Raw genomic sequence first — 14629 nt, 5'->3', positions numbered from 1 at the left:
CTAGCTGTTGAAAACTGACTCATGTATTGGTAGTCTCCAATTCTACCGCAATATATATATATTTCCACAAAACAGATCAGCATTTCCTTTAGGAAATCTTATAATAGGCAGTTTCATTCCTCATCAATGATTTGCCATAAATAAAATCAAAGATGATACAAAAGGAAGAGCAAAGCTGTAAGTCTCAAACAACTTAAAAGAGTAAAATACATTGCATACCCTACAAAATGGCATGAATGCACCACAAGTATAGATAAAACAATATGCATGAGGTTTACAGCACATAAAAAAGTATAAGCCAATTGTATCATAAATTCAAAAGAAATGTAGAAGAGGAAAGAATTTCAGAGCAACTTCCTCTAAGCTCCACCTTCCCTGTGAAAGGGGTCGTTTCTTCCTGCTTTACATTCTCATGTGGAAAGAACTCATAAGAGTAACTCCCCAGCCTCTCTCAGCCCCTTACTCACTCCTCCCCAGGGCAGGAGGAAGGACATGGCTGAATCGTGAGGTTTGGAGAAGGAACTGGGCACGCAACAGGGCTCAGCTCTTCTGGGATCCCCACGGTGCGCACATTCGCTCTCCCCCCCAGTGCTGTAAGACAGACGGGGCGCTCACCATGTGCAGGAGAGGCCAGCGGTTCCTTGATGCTGTCGGTGATTGGCTAACTACCAAACTGCCCGGGAACTACTGGCACACCTATTGGGGTGATAAACCAAAAGCCACTATTCCTCAACTCTGCCTTTAACAGCAATAAAGCCACTTCCTCTGCAACTTGATTCCTGTGCCTATTTTTCATGTGCTTCCCAACTGGGTGAGTGAAAGAATATATATTATCTATCAGACCCCTGTATAGTTAGTTTTTGCTCCATAACAAATCACCCCAAAACTGAGTGGCTTAAAACAATACCACTTATTAGCTCATGATTCTATGAGTCAGCTGGGTAGGTCATCTTCTGGTCTGAGCCAGCTTGGCTGATCTCTGCTGGGCTTGCTCAGGGGCTGGCAGTCTACCTGCAGCTAGGTGATCTAAGATGTCCTTGCTCCTACATCTGGCAGTTCATTCCATGTGTGTCTCATCATCCAGCAGACTAGCCCAGGCTCATTCACAGGGTACTGATGAGAGAGTTCCCAAGAGCAGCCAGAGAGGATAAACTCAAATGCATAAACAATTTTCAAGTCTCTGTTGTGCTATATTTACTAATTTTTCCATTGACTGAAACAAATCTCATGGCCAAGCCTTGAGTCTGTGAGAGAGGGGACTACCGGAGGGTGTGAATACAAGATGAGAAATTATTGACACCATTTCTGGAAATAATCAGATTGTGGCTGTTTAAAATAAAATGATCACAAATTTTTTGACACTCTTCCCATGGAGAAGTGTAATCCATGTCCCATACCCCTGAAACTGGGCAAGCTCGTGCCCAGTTTGACTTAACAGAGCACAGCAGAAGTGATGTGCCATATGATTGCCCTGGCTACTCCAGGCTTCCTCCTGCTTCTCTTGGAACCCCAGCTGTTGGGATATCACCTGTTGGAATACTCCCTCTCAGAACCTAGCCACCAACTAGGAAAAGCCCAAACAAGAAGGCGAAGCCACATGTCGGTGGTTCCAGTCAACATTCCCAGCTGAGCCCAGCCTTAGAATAATCCCAGCCCAGCAACCTCACATGTGATGACAAAGCCTCCAGAGGATTCCAACCACGTGAGTATTCCCAGCTGAAGCTCCATACACGGTAAGACAGCCAACCCTGCTGTGCCCTGCCTGAATTCTTAACCCACAGAATCCCAGAGCTCTTTAAAAGGCCATTGTTTTACCCTGTTTTTGTTTTTGTTTTTGTTTGATAGTGTTGGCGGGGGCTATTGGGCAGCAAGAATGACTGGAACAAACCCCAATCTCTACATTTTTCTCCATTATTCACAAGATCATATTTTTTCTTAACCTGAATAAACAAGTTAGTAACAGATGAAGTTTGACTACCAATAATTTTGTTTGCCTTTCTGGGATTTAGAAAAAGGATTTAAAAGCATTTTTAACTGTTCAGATAAAATTATACAATAAGGCAGAAGTTTTATTTCTCAACAGTACATAATTACTTATATGATTATTAATAATTCAACAAATATATATTAGACATCAGAAACTATTTTAGTTGCTGATCTTTTAACAATGAACAACACTAAGTCTCTGTCTTCCCAGAGCATAGAATTGGTGAGGTGCCAAAGACAATAAACAAATAAATACATAATAGCGAAAAAAACAAACATTTATTGAGTGCTTACTATGTGTCAGGAACCGTAATTACGAGTGCTTTAAATGCTAATAAATAATTTACACCCTACCGCAATCTATGAGATCAGTACCATCATTATTCCCATTTCAAAAAAGAAGAAACAGAGGTACAGAGTGTTAAATAACTTGCTATCTTCTTGTTTAGACACTGGAAACCAAATGATAAACCAATAAGAGGTACGCAAGTAGGCTCACGGATATGCCGCAAATAATGAAGCAGGAAAAGATAGGGACTGCCCATATTTAGCCAATTCCATCCTCGTTTCCAGCATTTACACACCTACTATGTGTCAAGTATTACACTAGGCTCTTGATAAGCTACTGTGAATAGAGCAGCCATCTCTCTGGTCCTTAGTTTATACATGTATATGCACACTTGAAATCATAAAGTTTTTTCATAGCATATATTTCTCTCTGTGCTATTTTTATTTTAGAAGATAAACCCCTCAGGACTTGTACTACATTTTTTCCACAGTCTAAACTGCCACTAAATGCCACAGATATAAGAAGGTACTCCTGACTTTTAATAAAACAGGTTTCCAAAAGTTTCCTGTTCATAACACTAGATCCAAAATCCGTGGATACAAATGTATAGATATTATGAAACCAACAAGCCTTGACAAAGTAGGAAAAATATCATTTCACATCAGCCAGACATCATGTTTGCCATCTTCCATTTTAGTTAACACCTCTGTCTCATGACACTCACTTCAGAAATACGTAGCTTTCAAGGGAGTTACAGACCTAAGTTTTACAGCATACTTCTTTTAGAATAGATAAGTTATTGGGCTTTCTTTTCCACTTCCTGGGTATAAGACTGGTTCAAGTGATCGTGCGCCTTTTTCAGAGTAATAATTTTAGCCAACAACAACCTGTGCTTTCACTACGCAGCTGCTGGAAAAGGCCGCTTCCTACAAAACAGTAAATCTTGTTTCTTTCCTAGGCTACAAGAAGCTAACTTTTAGCAGCTTGGAGAGAACACAAGTGGGTTTACCCACCACTTTACACCCCCTTAAGCTAGCAGAGAGTAACTCCCAGGGACCACCTATTGAGTCAGTCCTCTATCTATACAGGATGAAATTTCCTGTTCTTACCACTAATGTATTACTTTCCTCTCCAAAGCAAAGGATACTCTTACATACCAGGGTGTTCCCACTACCACAAATTTCAATATAATTTCATTGTGGGAACAAATGGCAACAAACACCATATGAAATCCATTCATGAAGATATACTCATCTGAACTGGAAAAGAACTGAGTGTTTAGTATTTATTCTCCATGGATACTGCAAGAATTAGGGGACAGGAAGATATTTCTGTTTAGAAGTTAAACTTCAAAATTTAAAACCAAAGTTATTTTCTAATACTGATAATAAAGTAATCCTGAATTATTTTCCTAGAATCCTCACAAGTAACATTGATTAAATCATTGCAGAATGTTTGGCCTGTAATTTCTATAATGAAAACAACAGTAACTTACACTCACTTTAAAAATAATGTTTTATTAATTTAATAATTAGAATTAATGTCTTATAAAAAGAAAGCACTAAAGATTCATGAATATCTTTCAGAATAAAAATTAGTCATTCCTTACGATGGTGGTCTTAAAACTGAGGCACAGCCCTTCCTCCACAGACCTCACCAGCTGCCATACATTGTGAGAGGATCGTGCCTAACAAGCCTGGCAGGGGTTATAATCGTTTGCTTTTGGTTGCATCGTATATGGTTTGCACAAGTACTTTCGCTTCCATATTTGGCATATAAAATCATTTAACCTAAGCAGCACTATCCAAACCAACTTCACTTCATATTAAAACTTTCTCTTCAAGACTGTAAAGCTACAGCAATAGTAATGCTAAGTGACTACACCAATTGTCAGGTTACCGCAATAGCTAGGCTAAAGCCAAAATGTTTCATTATTTTAGTTATACTAAGTTTCCATCTGTATTATCAGGGCTAGGGCTCATACCCTTCAAACCCATTGTAATGACTGGGTCACCAGACCCCTCACATGCCAGGCTGGGTCACAGACCCCTGACACACAGGTCCATGCTAGATAATTGGGAAAGATCCTGGGAGCCACTGGCAGATGACACGAGCTCAGTTCTCAGCAGTAGCAGCAGTAGCAGCAGAAGCAGCAGCAGCCTCCAGCAGCAGCAGCAGCAGTAGCCTCCCAGAGGGTCTCAGGGGCTCGTGGCAGCAACAGCCTGCAGCAACAGCCTCCAGCAGCAGTAGCAGCCTCCCCATGCCCCCCCCAACCCCCAAGGGGTGCATCCTGGGGTTGGGGGGCCACTGTGGATCAGAGCCGCTCGTCCTTTATACTTAAGTCCATAACCCAGGACACCTGGGTGCACATGTGCAATTACATTAAACGATAACCAAGGAAAACCTGGATGCATGTACACATTTACAATCAAACCCTCGGCAAGATTCTGAACATCTGAGGGGCCCTGACCATTTTCCTGTGTTTTCCCTCCAAAGACATCTTTCTAATAATTATACATTCTTACAAATGTAGATAATCCCTATGCACGGCACAAAAAAGCATGTAGTCAGGCAAACTAAAATGAAAAATTAAATTATTTAAGAACTACAGAATGCTGGAAATGGGAAGACCCACAGAATCATCCAATTCAATCCCATTGTTTCAAAGATGAGGAAGCTCGAGCCCTAAAAGTTTACTCTATGAATCATGATTTTAAAAACGTTTTTTTTAAAAAATCGGCTGCATAGTTTACACAAATTACTTAAAACACTAATTTTCAAATGGCATTCCTTTGCTTGTAGGGCTGATCAGGAAGATCTCAGGGGTTCTGGGCTACCCATCTCCTCTTCAACAAGATCAGCTCTTGTTTTACCTGTTTCATCTTTGGGGTTCAGCAAACATTCCATGTGAAGAAGGATCACCCTGCTGTAACGAATCTAATGAGCATACTTTGGATAGTTCAGTCAACTCTGTAATTTGTTTTCCTAGTCCAAACTTAGACTTTTTCCATTCTAACAATCACAACAGCACCATAAGATGGTGAGATGGCCGGGCCTCAAAAAAAACCAGACAACTCAAGAGGATAACCAGACCGTGGCCCGAGGTGCACAAAACCCTGAGTCATTGTCTTAAACTTTCCAAACTAATCAACCACAAAATCAACACAAGCAGAAACAATAGGGTAGTGCCATGTCTGCAGCTCCAAAGCAGATAACAGCACCACATTAATACCAGATACTGACAGCCTGTGTGCACTCTTATGCCCACTTTAGAAAACTCTGGACCTGGGGCTGTCAAAGAAAACTTCAACTGATACTTGTTCATTTGTTTACCTTTGACAGAGGACATTTTACTTCTATAGTCACAAATCACATCTACAGGAGGCAAATCTGTGTTTTACCCAACAGGTGTGTCTCATTTCAATTACATAAAGACAGTGGAAGAGAAACAAAATTTCTCAAAATAAAATTTGAAATACAGATTTACTCCTTTTATAGGAAAATGTTACCCAAAAAGTTATTAATTTAAAACCAATTATTTGTATTTTGTTTTTAATCATAGAATAAACATTTTGCGAAAGAAAGTAACCCTTGCCAGGGATCTTTCTCATACTGAATTGGCTTAAAGACCTATAGAATATAAAGAACAGGTAGACAAATACTTATTTCTTTAGCAGACTTCTAAAAAGTTTTTCAAAAGTAAAGGTTTTAAGCAATCTTTAAAAAGATTTATAAATTATGTCGGTGATGGGCCATAATAATCATATACAGTGTATATTGACAAAATAAAAATTTAACGAAAAAAAAAGATTTATAAATTAAATTATGTTATAAAGCAATCTGAAATGCAAAGGTTAAAAATCTAAGTATAAGAAAAGGGAACATATTCCTATACCACCTATCTCTTAAAGACCCAAGTATCTAAAATATTCTATTACAAATATGTTTTACTATTCTGAACTTCTATACAAGGATTCAAGTAAAATACTCACAGTTACTTATCACTCCTCCCAGTGGATCGCCTTTAAAGTCAAATTCAATATCCATATATTTGCCCTGCCAAAGAAAGACTTTGTGAGTTTTCAAGTTCACTTCAAAACATTCAGTGTACTTAGAGAATAGCACACTAAGCCCTTATCTTTATGCATTTGTTTAAATGTAATTAAGAAAGGCATAGTTTACGTAACCACGATGCAAAACAATACGCCTTCATAAATAATTCATACTAAATACTTCATTGGCTCAAAGCTAATATATCCTGTTGCTAATTTAAAAATATATCTTCTCAGCCATCATGTGATTTTCCATTTCAAATATGTGTTTCAAACTTCTGAAGAGAGTGTGTACTCAAGAATAAAAACTGGGGAAAATAAGTAGTCCCTCTATAGGCACTGGTTTGGAAGATAAATTACTTCATTTTCATAGGCAAAATATTTTCTAAGCCATGGCTAGAAACTCCAAACACACCAGGACAGTGGATGAAATGGAACAGTCAGAGTTCAATTTTTATATCTACTCAAATTGAATACACAATTGTGTGGGGTAACCAGCTCAGAATCAAAGACTGATTATTATTACTTTTATTGGCTTTTGACCTAGATTATATAGCAATATATAACTCAGGTTCATATTACACTTTATAGATGGTATCAGAAACACACATGGAGTTTAATACTGTGATTTTTAAAGAACTGATCTATAATTGCCTAGTTAAAGAGTAACAAGTATAACAGAATAGCCCTGACAGCTGTTTCTTGTTTTGAAAAGGGTGTGTTGATCTAATAAGAAAAGTCTTTGGTTTTGTCTCATGCCCTAAGACTTACTTTAACTCTAATTTTCAAAATGATGGTAAGGGAGAAGAAACATGATCACATGGAACTCAGTCAACAATGCAATTTGTGACTTTTTATGAGCTCATGCATGCTCCCTCACCTTCTCCTTTTCCACTGTCTTGGGTCATCTACCCTTTAAGTCTTCACTTATGCATAGAGCAAATGCCTATCCATCACTTCCTTGATGTTGACGTAGGCACAAGGGAAAGCAAGGCACGGCTCCTGCCTTTAAGGAGCTTATAGTCTAGTGGGAAATTGACTGTACAAGGATGCCATGGTCACACCATTTATAAGTGTGGAATGAACTGGAAAGGAGTAAGACTAGATGTAGCTAACAGGAGGAGGTTACAGGTATTATGGGAGAAACATCGGTGGCTTTAAGTAGGAGCAGCAAAAGAGAAAAGTAAACAGAGTTGAGAGCTACCCAGGGTTGGATGTGGGGGATGAGAAAAGACAGAAAGGCCAGGAATGTGGCCCAGGCAAATGAGTGGATAGTGAAGCCCTCCAAGGTTGTGGGAGACATAGGCAACGCAGCTACAAAGGAGAAATGGAAACGTTGTCAAGGGAGTTAGAGGTTGACCTTGTAAGAGGGTAATTTTGATGGAAGGTGTCCCTGGGCTGAGGAAGCAACAGGATCTAGAGCACAAGTAGAGGGATCAGTGTGGAAAGGGGGTGTGTATACAGACACATGTACAGATGGGGCACCAAGAGGCAGGATTAATTGAGTTTAAGGGCCTGTATGATGATGATTTCTGTGAAGTATACCATCAGCTGAGGGTAAGGGACAGGTGGCTTGAATAGAGGAGAAGAAACACTGCAGAGAATGCAAAAGGAAGCCAACTAGGGATCAACGAACTACTGCACAGCTCTGGGAATCCAGCTGATAGTGAAATAGCACTTTCCCATTCAGCCCCATCCTGATTACTCACTGAAAGCTTGGTTCTGATCATGTCACTGGTCTACTCAGAAATAATCTGCCACTTCCCATCACCTACAAAATAAAGTCTGAGCCTCTGAACATGATACTCAAACCCCTGCAGCTGTGCCTTGGCCCATCTTTTTAGCCCTTTTCCTGCAGCTCCCTCACACCCAAAGGCCTCTGGCAAATGCAAGCCGAAGGTGTCTGTCTTCACACTTCGTCATGCTGTCATGCCAGCTCCTCCTGCTCACCACTCGATTTTGTTATATTTAAATCTTACAAGACAACTCAAAACTATCCTCTTCCCCAGAATCCTCCAGCTTCTCTTTCCTGAACGTCCATAAAACTTCATCTGTACCTTTCATGGGAAACTCACTATTTTATGTGTTGTGTTATAATTATTTTTAGACATGTACGATTTTTCTGACTAGTCTAAAAACTTCTTAAAAATAGTTATTCATTCCTCAGTAAATATTTTCTGAATGCCTACTACAGTACCAAGCACTGTTCTAGCTTACTGAAGCCACCACAGTGCACAAGAGGGCCATGGTAGTTGCTCCTGCAGCCCCTACTAGCATCTAGGGTCAATGATCATGTAAATGAAGTAAATGAATAATTCCAGAGACTAATTAATGCTTTAAGAAAACAGAAACAGAATGAAGTCACAGAGTCTATGAGGTTTCATGGAATTGACATCTGAGGGGAGACATAAATGATATGAGATGTCACAAGCCATGCAAAGATCTTTGGACAGGGCATATCATGCAGAAGTAAGCACAGCTGCAAAGGCCTACAGCTCCGAAGCGCTTGATATGTCTGATGGTCACAAAGGCCCATGAGGCTGAGACAGAGAAAGGAAGACATGGAGTGGGAGACGAGGCCCAGGTGGGCCAGACCCCAGTTCATGCAGGGTCCGGGAGGCCCAGGAAGGAGCTTGTATAGTATTCTAGGAGCAAGGTGGAGCCCTGGAGGCTTTCAGCAAGGCAGTGATGGGACTTAGGTTTGTAGAGGTCACTCCTGCTGCTGGTGGGGAAAGAGGGCAGGCTGCAAGAGGAGGTGAAGGGAGACCTATGTTTAATAGTGTTTAAACAATTTTTAAGCAAATGAATCATTTTGTGGTTTTTAAAAATTCTTATTGAACAAGAGGCTTGGCAATGAAATTTTCCCAGGCCTATAGGTTCTCTCCTACATTCTCCAGTGCCTAGTTCAGCTTTTTGCACACAGTAGATGCTCCACACATTACCTACCCCAGAAAGCCTTGGTCAAGAACAGCGATTTTCAAAGCCTTAAAGTGCTTCTTTCAAAAAGAGTGGTTCTCTTTTTTAATAGAAACTCAGTATGTCAAACTAGGGCTGTTGAGGTGGGGAGGGGGCACCGTGAGGAACCTCCATGGGAACACTGGTCCAAACTACCAGCTATGATGAGGCTGCATTAACTGTAATGGCAGCATCTACAGACTTCTCAGTGAAGAGATCAAGAAACTCATTCTAGGTTCCCAGTCAAACACAATCAGAGGAACTGCAATTTCCCTGAGTACAAGAACATCATACATAAACCACTGTTACGTACGGTAATAACTCCAAATAGTGTGGAGTCCTATTATAAAATTATAAGATGCATTTGGATATATTACTGGTCAAGTCACAGACTGCAAAGCAGAGAAATTACTAAAAACTGGGCAAGAAATGATTTAGTATATAATCAAATGTTAATCTCATATCATAATACCCGTGTTAAAATAGGATTTCTCTGAAGATACTTAATAAGTCAAATCACCTGCCAAGCCTTTGAATAGATTTCAAATATCACTAAGTAGTAATAACTTTTTAAGCAATATGGTTTGCTGCATTTTTATGATCTAGACTAAATATATTTGCAAAAATTTTTTAAAGTGTGTGTGCATATAATTTGCAAACAGCAAAAATAAAATCTTTATCACATAAAGGAGCTTGATCATTGGGATTATTTCTATCTGCCCACACTTCACTTCTAATTCTATTTATGTAATAAGATTAGCCTGTAACCACAACAGGAAAAGGCATGGATTAAATCAGTTATAACAACTGAAGGGGCTAATCCAATGGAAAAAATTCACAGCCTTGGAATTAGGAACCTTAGTTAGCCTTTCACTTTCTAAGCTTTCAAAACTATCTCCACCTGAGGTCATTTTCTTGCCTTAAGCACTGGATAATGCTACTCAGGGAAAAGCCAAAGGGAGCTAAAGAAGAAGGGGAGAAGGGTCAGGAAGAGCCTCTAGTAGAGAGGCATAAAAGATCATCAGAAATGGTTCCTGGCAGCACAAGCAATGTATGTGAGAAAACAGCTCATAAAGTAAATGATCTTTTATTATAAAAATGTATATACTTGGTCAAACTACAGGAAAAAAGGACCAATTTCAAAACACCACCATCACACTCAACACATTTTCACCAGCTACATCCAGGCAGTGTTTGTGTCTTTGTAACGACCAGAGGCATGAGAGAGCACAGCACAGCTAGAGGGGCCCAAGTGCACCACTGTGCAGGGCACATGCTGGGGCATGATGGGGGACAAGGCTCAAAAGGCAGGACGAGCCAGCATCCTATTAGTGGAAGTAGCATTTTCCAACTCAGCCAAGCTCAAAACATCGATTAGCTATTACTATTCAGTTCTACTCCCCACCACTGCCTCTTTGCATTTAGAGTCGCCAAACCTATTGATTTTACCTATATAACGTTTCAGAATACATCCCACCCTTTCTGGGTCCACTAAATAAGGGACAAGGGCTATAGAGCATACAAACTTGACACTCGGTTTATCTTTTACTTAATTTCTGACTCTTAATTATGATTTCTAAATACCAAAACTCAATTAAGTAAAGAATTATTCTAAATGTCCTCATGTAAACTGTTCATGGAATTTTATGGTGGAAGACAACAAGAAAACATGATAACAGTTTGTCACTCCTAGAAGAACTAAAAAGGAAAATTCCAGACAGCAAAAAATAATCCTCATAGAACTTTCAGTGTCTCAATAGAGATGGTATTCTTATTTTAAAAATGTGTGTATTAAGAAATATTCAACATCTACTGGTTGTTTAAACATACATGAGCTAAATATTAGTGTTAACACTTATGTTTATACAAATACTTACAAATCTAGAAGAGTTGTCATTCCTTACAGTTTTGGCATTTCCAAAAGCTAGTAAGAAAGAAACAGATGCATGATTAAAGTTGAGAGAAAAAATAATTTCAAGCAGAAAGATAAGGCAAACATAGTATCTGACTTTGATAACTTCTGGAAAATGCAATTTATAGCAATGACATTTCTGTCCAAAATTTCCATAAAAATTTAAGACTTCTTAACAGAAATCTAAATAAGCTGCTAAAGCTCCCATGTCTTATTATAAGTTCAAAGAGTCATTCCTATGATTCCTGGAATGTTTTCAATTATGACTACAGACTTAATCTGATTAATTCAACACCTTTTAACTCTTTTACATAGGAGGCAACTGAGTGGCCAGCAAGCAAGCCATCTGTGATCTTCACCATTATCATCAGTGAATAAGGTTATTTCAGAGATTACTTAAAATTATCAAAGGTTTTATGGAAGTTGATAAGGTTTCCAGATCAAGGAAAAAGGCATGTGAAACTTTAAACTGTTTAATTTTAAAATAAAGCTATTTAAATATGGTTAATTATATAATTCGGAATACAGAAAGAGCAAAAGATTTGAAAACAATAGTCATTTCCAATAGCCTAAAAATGCTACATAGTTTCATTAGTTTATGTCCATGAGACCTAAGGAAAATTTTCCAGAAAATAAAGAAAACCAAATTGGCTCATAACGCAAAATACAAGTCTGTGAAGAGACTAATCTTCCCTGGACTCCCTCTTAAATGAGGGTACCTAAGAAACACAGGGCTGAAACTGCCCCAAGCCCAGAATGCTCCTAATTTAACACAGGTAGTAGCATAGAAGCCTAAGGTTAAAAAAAAGGATTGTGTCACCAAGCCTGTGCACAAGATAGGGGCAAATTAATCTGGGAAAATGGTAGCAAAGGACTAAGTAGTATAAACATAAATGATATAAGTAGAGGGGATCTTGGTTTGGTGCTCTGGAAGCCCAGCAGCACATGTCAAACTTTAACATGCAAACCAATCACCTGAGGATTTTGCTGAAGTGCAGATTCAATGGGTGGGGAGGCATGAGATTATACATTTCTACCAAACCCCCACCTGCCCAGGCTGTCACTGGGGTCCAGGGGCCACTCTGCAGCTAGCAAGGACTGGAGCTGCATGAAGATGTGGGGAACAGAAAATAATCTTTGGAAGAGGAAGCTGGCAGAAAATCTCTGGACGCCTCCATAACTTCTTCAAATTAAACAAGGAGATTATTAGAGTAACAAGCACTCAAACGAGAACTAAGGGCTAAAAGCTGGTCTAGTTTAAAAAGCAGTGACCTGATCATGGAGTGAGGGTGCGTGTTTAAGTAGAAGTTAGCTTTGGATATTCAGCAGCTAAACCTGATGCGAACTAAGGGCTAAAAGCTGGTCTAGTTTAAAAAGCAGTGACCTGATCATGGAGTGAGGGTGTGTGTTTAAGTAGAAGTTAGCTTTGGATATTCAGCAGCTAAACCTGATGAGTTGTATTTTACATTAGGTGGCTTTTTCTATGCTTCTGATTAAAAAAAAAAATAATTGGCTCAAGTTCAATTGAGACAAAATTTACAAAGTCAAACATGTAAAGTTCTTTGCACTAGAGATGCTGCTTGGGCCAAGCATGGTTTAGTAGGTCTCTTATTTTCTTTCTTCGATAGAAAATAAGCTGAGATGACATGTTGAGGCAGGAAAACTGCACTCTGGAAATCCTAAAAAGGATGCTTGCTGGAGAGGTTCCCATCCTTCCCCCATGTTCACAACCAGCTAAATGGCTTTCACAAATACAACCTTGATAATGGTGGGTATTGACCTAGTTATCATGACGACCATGACATTCCTCATGTTTTCATAAGCCAGTCCTCTGTGGTGGGTGTGAACATGTAGGGCTGCCAAGTTAACTAACTTACACAGCCCCAAAGTCCAGCTCAAGATGCTGATGCATAAAGCACACTTTATTGTGGCCTGAAGGTCAGGGGCAAGTGAAGGAACTGCTTCAAAAAACTTTACTCAGGGCACCATTTGCAAGCCATAAGCCATCTTTCAAACAAATCTGAGTTACACATTACTAAACACAACCCTAAACACTAAAGTCTTTTATTGTGAGCCACAGAATCAAAAACAAGTGATCCATTATAGAACACTTGACACACATTCCTTAATTGTTTTCCTGAAGTTCATTGTTCTAAATGTTCATTTACAGTAGCAGCTTCAGTTAAAAAGTATAGCATTGCTATAACAGATAATACATGCCCACGATAAACATTTCTTCCATTTCCTGCACTGGAGCCTAGTTTCAAATACCACCGAAAAGAGCCAGATTCCAGTAATGCAAGCTACAGAATCCCACAGCATTTCTCCTTTAGATCACAGCATTCTTAAAATGAGCATATTCAGAAATAGAGCACACATGTAGCACCCTAACTTAAAAGATAGCACAAAAGATAGCACAGAGTCAAATACTGGAACAACGAAATGAAGATACCACTTTCTATAACAGCTTCTTTATTAGTTAAGGCACTGAAGGGAAGGAAAGATCAAAAATAATGTAATAGATTCAGCTTTTGCTTATCTCTTATTCAGGGGTACAGATCCATGGTGTTTCTCTGTAATAAAATGAAGAAACTGAACACAGAAGGGTGTTTCGGGGTCAAAGTGAATGCTCAGTGTCCAGGAGCATCTCTGAAAGGAATGGAGGGGTTGGGCCTGAGGACAAAAGACAGGATTCTGTCCCTGCACACTGGGGGGTACCCACCTGCCCCAGAGCAGCTCTGCTTTAATCCATGTTAAATCTTGTCCTTCCATGACTTTGAACAAAGGATCAAACCCAACTACTTCTCTAGCCCAGAGATTCTAATCACAGGTAGTTTTGACTCCCCAGGGGATATCTGGCAATATCTGGAGACATTTTTCCATCGTAACTAATAGAGGCTAGGGTGCAACTGGCACCCAGTGAGTAGAGGCCAGAGACGCTTCTAACCATCACAATGCACAGGACAGCCCTCCACAGAAAAGACATATCCAGTCCAATGGTGCCACGGTTGAGCAACCTTACTCTACCCCAACAAGGGTATCAAATGACAGTAAACACATGCTTACAATAAGAAGTGACTTTAATAGCTTGCCATCAATAAGGAAAGGCTTTGATTTACTGTTTCTAATGTAAGGATAGTTTGATTTGATGTTTTATGTCATCCTCCACGGCATTAAGGAAACTCGTCTGTCTTCATTTTCTGATGGTGTTATAGACTGAGTGTGTCCCCCCAAAATTTACACGTTGAAAAAATAACTCCCAATGTGATGGTATTGGGGTGTTGGGCCTTTGAGAGGTAATTAGGATTAGAGGAAGTCATGAGGGTGGGGCCCTCACAATGGGATGAGTGTTCTAAGAAGAGACACCAGAGAGCTCACTCTTTGTTGGGCATAACTTTGCGCGCATGCGCCCTGACGCGCACGGGCGCCAGTTCA

General features: G+C 39.6%; 1 protein-coding gene across 1 annotated transcript in view; it reads right to left on the bottom strand.

The window, feature by feature from the left end:
- Positions 1-6267: 6267 nt before the first annotated feature.
- The window catches only part of LOC103607181 (unconventional myosin-Ib-like), a gene marked incomplete at its 3' end in the record, with an annotated part of 86668 nt that continues 78306 nt past the window's right edge, over positions 6268-14629 (bottom strand). The window contains exons 6-7 of the mRNA XM_008591719.1: positions 11160-11206; positions 6268-6331 (exon numbers count right to left, since the gene is read on the bottom strand). Coding sequence (XP_008589941.1) covers positions 6268-6331; positions 11160-11206 — 111 coding nt within the window. The remainder of the gene's footprint in view (positions 6332-11159; positions 11207-14629) is intronic.

This window comes from Galeopterus variegatus, unplaced genomic scaffold (genome assembly GCF_000696425.1).
Source record: "Galeopterus variegatus unplaced genomic scaffold, G_variegatus-3.0.2 Scaffold7216, whole genome shotgun sequence".
In the NCBI taxonomy this organism is placed as follows: Eukaryota; Metazoa; Chordata; class Mammalia; order Dermoptera; family Cynocephalidae; genus Galeopterus; species Galeopterus variegatus.
The sequence above is the reverse complement of the archived record's forward strand: the minus strand, read 5'-3'. Positions and strand labels throughout refer to the sequence as shown.